The sequence below is a fragment of the Benincasa hispida genome, chromosome 3 (assembly GCF_027475165.1).
Source record: "Benincasa hispida cultivar pf3 chromosome 3, pf3_genome.v1.1, whole genome shotgun sequence".
NCBI classification, from domain to species: Eukaryota; Viridiplantae; Streptophyta; class Magnoliopsida; order Cucurbitales; family Cucurbitaceae; genus Benincasa; species Benincasa hispida.
Window position 1 is genome coordinate 45,247,093 of NC_143480.1, and position 10,819 is coordinate 45,257,911.

The 10,819-nt window shown below is 31.1% G+C and overlaps 1 protein-coding gene and 1 long non-coding RNA gene across 2 annotated transcripts; one reads left to right on the forward strand and one right to left on the reverse strand.

Annotated features, from left to right (window-relative positions):
• The first annotated feature begins 235 nt into the window (after positions 1-235).
• Positions 236-2,471, forward strand: LOC150037301 (uncharacterized). The gene is made up of 5 exons (XR_016528757.1): positions 236-1,040; positions 1,120-1,236; positions 1,649-1,706; positions 1,785-1,863; positions 2,218-2,471. It is a non-coding gene; the product is annotated as an uncharacterized LOC150037301 (long non-coding RNA).
• Positions 2,472-8,476: 6,005 nt separating this feature from the next.
• Positions 8,477-10,396, reverse strand: LOC120073828 (alkane hydroxylase MAH1-like). The gene is made up of 2 exons (XM_039026693.2): positions 10,066-10,396; positions 8,477-9,960 (listed from the first exon to the last, which is right to left on the reverse strand). Exons 1-2 carry the CDS (start codon positions 10,295-10,297, stop codon positions 8,771-8,773), a joined length of 1,422 nt encoding a protein of 473 aa, XP_038882621.2. The 5' UTR covers positions 10,298-10,396; the 3' UTR covers positions 8,477-8,770.
• Positions 10,397-10,819: the final 423 nt, after the last annotated feature.

Here is a 10,819-nt window from a genome sequence, read left to right on the forward strand (position 1 = left end):
GTTTTAAACCGACATTAAAGATTCGGTTTTTCTTTGTACAAAAAATATTGTACAATCCAACCCATTCCCATCCCCCCCCCCCCCCCCCCCCATTTTTTTCTCATTTCCGCTCTATCCCTATCTACCTATTTATCCCTTTTCTAAACTCTATTTCCCCCATCTCCCCACCCCCCCCCCCCAATTTTTGTTTCTTATGAAAATGATATTAGGTTACATTTTGTTTCTCTCATTTCTCTCTTAGATTTCAGACAAACCTTCGTAGATGGCGAAGAGAACTGAAACTGAAAGCTATCAAAAATGGCGACCAAAAATGTAAAAAAAGCTAATCTCTTGGATCATCACTCCCTCAAACACCTACTTGATGAATCTGTTTCTGAGGTAGAAAAGTAAGAGATATGTGGAACCAACGAGAAATGGCAGAACTCGTAGATAGGTCGGCAATGCTAGTCCATGTAGTACCCATTTGAAATCGATTTTGCATCTTTTCGTACTTCCGATGCCATTGATAAACAAGCAGCGAGAGTCATAGTCGATACTTTGAGAAGATTCCAACGATGATTGAAAAAATAAATTGAAGAAAGAATAGAGAGATCGGTAGAGATATGAAGGATTTGAATCTGTTTCTGAGATAATTCAATCTGCAATTTCATTCCCCCTTTTTTAGATCTTTTTCGCGTCAATTTTAATCTAGGTTTGAGCTTTTTCCTTGCAGATTGTCACCAGCCGTAATGAAGGATTTGAATATGTTTCTGAGGTAATATGAAGGATTTGAATCTGTTTCTGAGGTCAGATATTTGGCTACATTTTAGTGTTTCTGAATATAAACCAGCTAAAAAAACCACAAAGTTCTAAGAGTTTTGGTAATGTGATACATTTTTTTTTCGTCATTCATCTGTACTTCTTAGGGGAGAGAGGACTAATAGAGCATTAGAGATTTGGAGAAAGACTTTATTGATGTTTGATTCATTGTTAGTTCATGTGTCTCTGGAAAGTGTCAAGCTGAAGAAAAAGAAGAAACACAAGAGAACAGAAAAGCCCAGGTTGGTAATTCTTTTGACATTTTTTTCCAGCACCATTTGTTACATATGTGTGCCATATTCAGATATTCCAATCCTGCAGATGGTAGCAAAACTGCATGGAATACTGAGACCATTTCTACTTCGGAGAATGAAATCTAATGTCGAGCTAATGCTCCCTCGGAAGAAAGAAATCATAATATATTGGTTATGATTGAAGGTAGCACTGTTTTTAATCTAATTGTTATAGATAGATTCTATAACCTGTGCATCAAATTCTCTTGTTTTCATAAATATTATTTATATATTTAGATATATATCTCCGCCCAAATCCCTCCCCTCTCGCCCAAATCCCTCCCCCATCGCCCAAATCACTAGCTTTCGCTCATAAAGTCCATCCGTCTCTCTCTCGCTCTCACTTATACCTCCACTCTCGTTACTCTCGCTCTCGCTCATACCTCCACTCTTGCTCTCGCACATAAAGTCCCCTCTCGCTTGCCCCGCCCCGACCCCATTGCCAACCCTAGAGGAAACTGATCCTATTAAATCTAGCGCCTCGAGTAAGTGTTGTCTTTTTTTTATTTTTTTTATTTTTTCCTTTTGATCCTTGTTAACAAGAATTATTGGTACAGGAAGTTCACTTTGGGAAATTGATAGTCTTCGACACCATTATTGTCCTCCTGTTTCAAGGTATGCAGTTTAATATTGACCTAGAAACTTCTGTTGCTTTGGATTTCATACTGAAAATTAGTCCTTATGTTCTTGTAGGTTAGTTTTATGCCTAGTATCCTCGTACAATCAAGTGTGTGAAGTGTTCAAGAGAGAGCTTGGCATGACACCGGATAAGGTATATTTACTTGGCTAAACCTGTTTCATATAATCAGATTATGCATTCATTCTGTTGAATGGAGATTACTTTTGCAATCTGACAGAAGCTGGTTATCTTGATTGTATTACTGTTACATATGAGTTGACACTTCTGTTTTCTGTATTCTGATTACATTATAGCACGTTTCAATGTGCGTGACAGATTGAAGTTTCATTAACATTTGGCCTTTTATATGATTATATAAATGTGGTTATGGTTATAATATTAATTTTTCTCCTTGGATCAGAGTCTGCCTGAGGTTAAAGTCTTAATCTCAGGCACATTACTTGTTAAGTTGAAGTTAAATTCTAAATCTTTCCAATTCTTCTGTAGTTGCTGGATGAGCTGAAGAAGAAGAATCCCGATAATAAAGTCCATTTCAACAACGTATATTACATCTCTTAATCTCTCAAACCCTCCCAAATTTGTAGACAAATAAATTTGTGTTGCCCTTACACAGAAGATTCTGTTGCCCTTGTAAAATCATAATCTTTGTATTACTTATAATTTGTGTTTTCAAGACTTGAATTATTGTACGCCTTTTAAATTATAATTCTATAGCAGAATTTGTAGATTAAATGTAATAGATTTACAATCCATACATGAATAATGTCATAGCCATAGTGTTCGATGATGATGTTTCATGTTATACTTTTTTACCGAAAAAATGGATTTGGCAAGGGAACTTTAAAAAATGGACAATAATTAATAAAACGGACAGATTTGGGCTTCAATGTCGGTTAAGAATTCAAAAAAAAAAAAAAAAGGCTTTAATGTCGGTTGCAACCGACAAGCTTAATCACTAAAGACCTTTAATGTGCCACCAACTGTGCTGATCTTCTCTTCAGGAGATTCAAAGAAGTCTGCCACATCCAAATATGTTATATGAGATGGGTCAAATATGTCATTATCCTAGTATGCAAAATTTTCCTTCACATTTTTCTCTTTTTCCTTCAGGGAGGCTTGATAGAGGTCAACTAAGTGTTTTGACGTATGACATGTATATGACCAATGCCCAATCATTCCACATCAGAAGAATTTATTTTCAACAATCTTTGAAATTTTATGTTGTGGAGTTTTTCCTTTGTGATCATCATTTTGTGTGGTTCTTTTGAAATTTAAATGATTAGAACGACCACCACAAAAATAAAAATTATTTCTTCCTCTGTCACAATCACGACCTCGACCGCGACCATGACCTCGACCACGATTATTATTAAAATTCACTTCAGGGAATGGTGTTGTTATGGTTGATCGAGATTCATGATTTTTCATCAATAACTCGTTATTTTTTTCGGCCATGAGAAGTCATGAAATTAATTCATAATACTATTTAAAACCTCTCTCGATATTGCTGCTGCAAGAGCATATTCGAGACATGAAATATAGAAAATCTCTTCTCTAACATATCAACATCAGTAATTTTCTTTTCACATAACCACAATTTTGAACTGATTTTAAATAATGCGAAGTTGTAATCACTTACTGATTTGAAATCTTGTAGCCTCAAGTGCATCCACTCATAATGAACTTTAGGAAGAATGACTGTTTTTTTATGATCATACCTCTCTTTTAAATTTTTTCACAAGACATGGGGTTCTTTTATTGTAAGAGACTCCAGTTTCAATCTCTCGTGGAGATGATAACAAAGAAAAATAATAGCCTTTGCTTTGTCCTAACTGGATGTTGTATTTTCTTCTTTAATTGTTTCTCACAAGTTCATAGTATCCAAGTGAATTTCGGCATCGAGCACCCATGACAAATAATTATTGTCATTAATGTCAAGGGCTGTGAATTCTAATTTTGTAAGGTTTGTCATGGCAACACTATCACAAAATATTATATTTATATTAGAAATTTAATATGTACTAAATATCCAAAATAACATTTAATTTATTATTATAATGAATAGAGAAAAACCGACATACTTTTAAGACCTACTTTTAGCGGAGAAAACAACAGGAGCTCGTGTTGATAACGTGTTATGAAAATTGAAGAGTACAACGAGAATATGTATATGAAAAATATAATATAATAAATATTTTTATATAATAATAATAAATAAATAAAAACTAAAGTTATAAAATAAAATAACTAAAACATAAAATAACCAAAATCATGAAATTGGAAAATATGAAATTGGTGGAAGTGGAATTTGGCAAATAGGATGTGGTTTTACATGTACACCAAACATAAATAACTAACACATGGCCTTTCACACAATAAGCAATGAATATCTATTTTTTATTATAATATTCATAATAAAAAAGAGTTATTTAAAGATTTAAAGAAAACAAATCTAACCCAGCGCTTTTAAAAAATAAATATTTTTGAGTAATTCTCTAAAAAATAACTAATTTGACTAAAACACAAAACTGTTTTAACAAGAAAATAACTTTAAATATGAAATAATCTGAACTATAAATTACACCATTGATAATTTGAGAATATGATCTGAGCACCATTTAATAAACACCATTTTCACACAATTTTTATCCTTTACTACTCAAAATATAAGTTAAACCATAAATAAAGTTTGAATTTAATTGGACAATTAAGTGATGCAATGCAAATCAAAATAAAAAATGAACTAAAATCTTTTAGAAATCCATATATCTACCAAAATGATCTTCTCATATCCATCTATGAAATGGGCAAAAAAAATTTCCAGCAACCACAAAATCCATCTTTTGCTTTTTCTATCATTGAATTTTATTGTCAAGTCCCAATCTTGGCCACTTCTCACCTATCCTATTCCTAATTACAATCAATTCTGCATATGAATTTTAATTTTCAAGCAAGTTTCATAGTTGATTTTGTGAGATGAATCAAATGCATTAGGTTTGATCCCAACAAAATCTAGTATACTAGTACTAACTCCTTCAATTCATTATTTGACACGTGATTAAATGATTTATTAATTTATTATTTATTTATTTCATGGACCTACATAATTAATTCTTAAATGCTACTATTGTAACAAACAACTATAGAGGAAGTATAGAAAAATTTTCCATACTAATGTAGTATTAGAAATTTTCTCGGTTTGATTGTGAGATGATTAGGAGGGAAAGAAGAGAGATGACTTACAATAGGAAGAGAGAGATGAGAGATAAAAAGTATATATTTTTAAAAATTTAAAATTATTTTAAAATAATAAAGAAAATACTTAAATAATGGAATAAGGACCTCTTAAACCTATTTAGCAAAATTGAATGATTAATTAAATTGACCAAATCAAAAACTTTATTAAGGGATGTTTATTTCAAGCATTGGGCTTGGGATGGGTTAGGCATCCTAAGCCCAACCTTTAGTTGGGATTGCCCTCTTTCTTTAAGTTTGAATAGTAAATACTACTCAAATCTACGTGGTATAGTTCTCTTTTCTAATTTAATTTTAGAAGTTTTAAATTTTGCCCACCTCCGACGACTATTGTCGGCCAACTTCAACTACTACTTTTGACTACTGCCTCCGACTATCTCCGATACCACTTCTAGCGACCCTGTCGGTGAACTTTCGATCATTGACTCTGGCCAAACTTCGGTCGTTTTCGGCTAACTTCAACCTCCACTTCCAATGACCACCACAACCACCTCCAACAACCCTGTCGGCAAACTTCTGGTCATCTACTTCAGCTAAACTTTGATCACCATCTGTCAACTTTGGAATATATTAATAAAAACACTTTTAGTATATAACAAACTAAACAAAATTGTATATAAAATTATTTCTAAGAAAGAGTTGCCAAACACCTTGTGTATTTTTATTTTAAAGAGTTATTTTTAATCAAAAGTGTTTAAATAAAAATGAAATTTTGAAAAACAATTTCTCTAAGTGATTCCAAACAGGCCTTTAATTTAATTACAATAATATATGTTAAAATACACTTTCTCTTTTTTCTATTTTTTTCATTCGAAGTTTTTCTTTTTAATTATTATTATTTATTGGATTATCTTTTTTTAATTCTCTTTCTTCCTTTTTTTTGTTTACATATTTTCTTTATTTTAGGAGATTTCATTTATTTTCGTCAATTTCTCCTAGTCGTAAATCGATCACTACAGAAACATCTCTTATATGCTTCTTTTTGAATTATTGTTGATGTTATTAAGGATATTTTCGAAAATAGAAAAATAAGGGAAACTATTTATACAAAATAGCAAAACTTAATCTTCTTTAATAGAGACTCATAGAAATCTATATGTGTCTATCAGTGATAGAAATTGATAGAACTCTATCACTGATAATATGTGATAAATGCTGACAGAAGTCTCCCAGTGTTTTTTTTTTTTGTTATTTCTGCAAATAGTTTGACACTTTTTCTATTTGTGAAATTTTTTCTTATTTTTCTTATTTAATATATATAGACACATTTTTAATAAAAATTGAATGGTAAAGAGGGCTAAATAGTGAATTGAACTAGATTTCTGTATAAAATAATAGCCCATTAGACTACAATTGTATAATTAAATATATTTATTTAAGCTATATGTTTATAAAACCCTAATTTGAATTAGTAAAAGTGAAAAAAAATCTATATAACATTCTATTTCAAAACCTAATAAAATAAAATTATCAAGTTATTAAAATAATAAATTAAATAAAATTATAATTTTAGTCAAATCTTTATTTCGAAATTCAAAAAAAAATCTTCCAAATTTTTTATATTATTTTAAACTTAATTATATTAAAATAATAAAAACGACAAATTTAAACTAATCTAAAATTATATTAGTTGGAGAGGTTGAATTAGTTGGAGAGGTGAGGAAGTCGGTGAAATGGCGCCAAGGGGCAGCCATGATGTGGAATTGGCCGGTCGTAGTAGACGAGAGCGCCATAGTAGTTTTTTTTTTTTTTTTGGAGGCATGGGGATTGATATTTGGAGATGGCTTGTGATTCAGGGACTAAAACCATCTTTTTTTCCAATTATATTTAAATTTTAAAATAAGAAAAAAATGTAAAAAAAAAAAAAACTACAATAAACAAGAAACAAAAAATAATTATCAAATAAATTTTTATTTATATTTTTAATTAAAAAAATAGAAATAGTTACAAAAACATATTCTTGTTTCTAGATCTCAAGAAACATGAACGTTATCAAACGATCCTAACTTGAACAATTTCGGTTAGAGGAAAAACATAATTGAAAACCTTTAATATAAAATTTAGAATTTTAAAATATTAAGGACCAGATTGGGAATTAAGTAAACTATTGAGCATTTTGTATAATTAACCTAACGTTTTTAAGGTAATGCTCAATTAATCCTTGATGATTTTAATCTCAATTTTACTCCCAAGTAATGAAAATGCTTAATTAGTTTAATAATTTATAGGATTAGTTTGTAAATTATTGACAAACTTTGTAAAATTTAGACAACCATTAATTTACTTGCAAAAGATGCTATTGGTAAATATTTGTGTGTGTTGAGGATTAGACAATCATGCATTTTCACAATTTTTTTTTTATTTCACTAATAGAATTTATTTATATTTTTTTTCCTTTTAAAACATGCATGGTATGTTTCCATCAGCATTACACAAGCAAGATCTAAAATAAAGAAAGAATAATTAAAAAAAAAGAAAGAAACAATGGTACAAAATATGTTATTACATTATTTATTTAATAAAATATAAAGCTATACAGAAAATAGAGAAAAAATGATAAATATTTAAATATGAAATAATAACGAAAGGATAATTAATGAAAAGAAGATAAGAATAAAAGGACAAAAAGAAACCGGGAGAAAAAGAAATAATGGAAGAAAGAGAGATATTAGGACAAAAATCCTCCATATATCCTCATATCCTATATAATCTCAATGTTTGGAGGTTCATTATCTTATCTCACCGATTTTAATTATTTATGGGTCCATTTTCGGAATATGTTTTATATCTTACCGTCCTTTTCCTTTCGTGTATCGTATATCAATGCTCGATTATACTCGATCAGAACTTCTCATACATCTTTTCAGACATCAGAACTCTCCAAGACATCAAAACTCCCCACATCCTAAAAAAAAACTATCATCTCGAAAACTTTGTTTCGATGCAAAACCTTTCCATTTCGCCAACACATGTTTTTTCAATGCTTTTTTTTTATTCACACAAGATCATCGTGGAAACTAAGTGCAAATTAGATATACGTTAGCAAAAACGAACATCTGTCGATGCAATTTGCATGCATTCCGAAAAAAATTTCTCCGAAAGTCGTGGTTGGATTGGTTGGATTCTACATCTATATGTTCACATACATAATTAATTAAAAGGACGCCTTTATCTTCTACATCTACATGTGTTAACAAAAAACAGTTGAGATTCATACAAAGATGTCCTTTATAAATAATAATAACTTTTCTCTTGCTCAATCCATATATAATTCTATTTGCATTGTATCTGAATAGATGCTAAAAGTAGAAAGTATCAAGACCAGTAGATGATTTATGTAGTCTTTGTTTTTCTAATATTTTTTTTTGTTGAGAACATGTGTGGAGGAAGATAGCTAATCCAATTGAGCTATATTTAGATTAGTCATTAAACCTTGTTATACAACACATATTTACATCTATTTTATGATTTAAAAAAATTGCAATATGACTTAACAAAATATAATTCTCACTTTTATTAATTTCTAAAGTAGCATTCACTAATTTATTTAAAATTATTACAATTTAGACCAAAAAGTAAAAACTTTAAAATTATTACAAATACTTCAACTGACAACACTATGTCCAAATGAACATATAAGTCTATAGCATCGTTAAACCATGTCGATAAAAAAGTACTACCAAAACATTAAAATCCTTTACATTTTCTTTTATTCCTGACATATGAAATTTGACCTAAAAAAAACTAGAAACTTGTAATTTTCTTCATCTTTCTTTCGCTTCTTTCAAGTCCATCTCTTTGTAACTTTGACCTTGAATCCATGCTTCATGTGAAGAATAATGGAAGCATTTGGAACAACCTTATGCCCTGCTTGTTGAATAATATTATAGTTATGAATAATGGCAGCTGCAACTATTTTCAACTCAGTGAAAGCCACTTGTTTCCCAAGGCAAGTTCTTGGCCCAGCATTGAAGGCCAAAAATTTGTAAGATGGGACATGTTTGATTCTTCCATTTTCGGAAATCCATCTCTCCGGCTTAAACTCCATAGAATCTTTTCCCCACACATCACTCATTCTTCCCAATGCATATAAAGAAATCAAAATCTTCGTTTTGGGATTTATATGGTGACCAGTTGGAAGGATATCATGTTGTACTGACACCTTGTGTTGGAGTGGGACGGGAGGATATAGTCTAAGAGCTTCACACAGACTTCCGTGGAAGTAAACTAACTTGTCCACCTCTTCAATCGAAAATATCCGCAATTGATCACGAACTTCGTTCGTTGGAATCGTTGTTTTAAGCTCTTCTCTGATAATCGCTACGACAATTGGATTATTTGAAAGACAAAAGAAAAACCAAGAGAGAGCCGAACTTAGGGTATCTCTTCCTGCAATCATGAAATTTAAAACAGTGTCTCTCAAGAATTCGTCATCGTTTTTTGTATTTGTAATATATGATGTGATCAAATCAACTCCTATTCCTTGCTCATCGGCCTCTTCTTTCATTTGATTTTTCATGCTTTTCCTTTTGGAGGCTATCAATTTAGCGATAGTTTCATCTATGATTTCCCAAGCTTGTTTCAGCCTCTTAGGTTGTCCAATTTGGAGTTTCTTATGAAATTCCCATATTTTTTTAGGGAAAACATGTCGAAGAAAAATCACTTCCTCTACATCATCCATGGCCTTGGAAAAAGGAACTTCAGGGAGTTGAAGAGATAAACTATTGAGGTCGAAGCCAGTGACCAACATACAAGTTGAATCAAAAGAGAATCTCTGAAACAAATCTTGCAAATCCAACACCGAACCATTTTCACAAACACTTTCAAGAATCGGAACAAGCCCTTCCTTCACTTTCTTCAATGTAATTTTCTCCAAGAATTGGAGAAAATTCTCATCATGGACCAAAGAATGAGCAGTTTTGCGTTGATTTTTCCAAACATCTGAATCAGAATTGAAAATCCCATCTCCCAAAACTTCAAAAATGTACTTGAAATCAGGGCCTTTTGGATAACGCTCGAAATTGGAACTCAAAATGTGGTGGATATTTGAAGGGTCAACAGTGAAAAGGAAGTCCATACCTGAAAACCAAACGCCTTTGAAGAAGAAAGTGGAACCAGCTGCTTGCAAGACTTCAGTAACACGATCATGAGCTCTGTTGATATGAGCAACAACAGTAGGCGTCATACCAACGATTGGCCAATTCCAAGGAACGACTCCATGGAAATTCCACCTCGAAATACGAGAGAAAATGATGAAAAGAAAGGGTATAAATAATGCAAAAAGGATGGCTGAAAAGTCGATGGAAGCCATTGGAGCTCTGCAACTCAATCAACTTGGTTTGTATTATTATGAGTGAATATATAGTATTATAATGGAACACTACCTTTTCAATCTCCACCATTCGTACGTTATATATATAAATTTTGATAAACTTGATTTTTTTATCACATATTAAAAGGAAAAAAAGGGGGGGAATTTTGTAATATTAGATATGAAATTTAAAATTTCCATAAAAAATAGATTATAAGGGAGTGTTTGAATGAATCATTATTAGTCTAATGAGTTATAATAATAGGTCCGTTATATTAGCCAATGTTTATAGTGTTTATGTAGGAAATAGTAAACACGATAATAGAGAGGGGATGAGTAACAAATATTAAATTCTATTATAACAAATAGTAAACACTCAAATAAAGAGAAATTCGAAATAGTGATACTGTGGATTATAGGAGCAGTTTCAAATATACTAATCAAACCCAAAGTATTAGTAGATATAACATAACACCAAAAGAAATTTACAGACATAGCAACATTTAGATCAGTCTCTCAAAT

Bases quoted from the DNA above. Each gene is read 5' to 3' on its own strand.
- LOC120073828 (XM_039026693.2), bottom strand. From the start codon at position 10,297: ATGGCTTCCATCGACTTTTCAGCCATCCTTTTTGCATTATTTATACCC. The intron at 9,961-10,065 runs GTATGGACTTCC...ACATTTTTGAAG, and splicing joins CAAAGGCGTTTGGTTTTCAG to TTTTGGGAGATGGGATTTTC.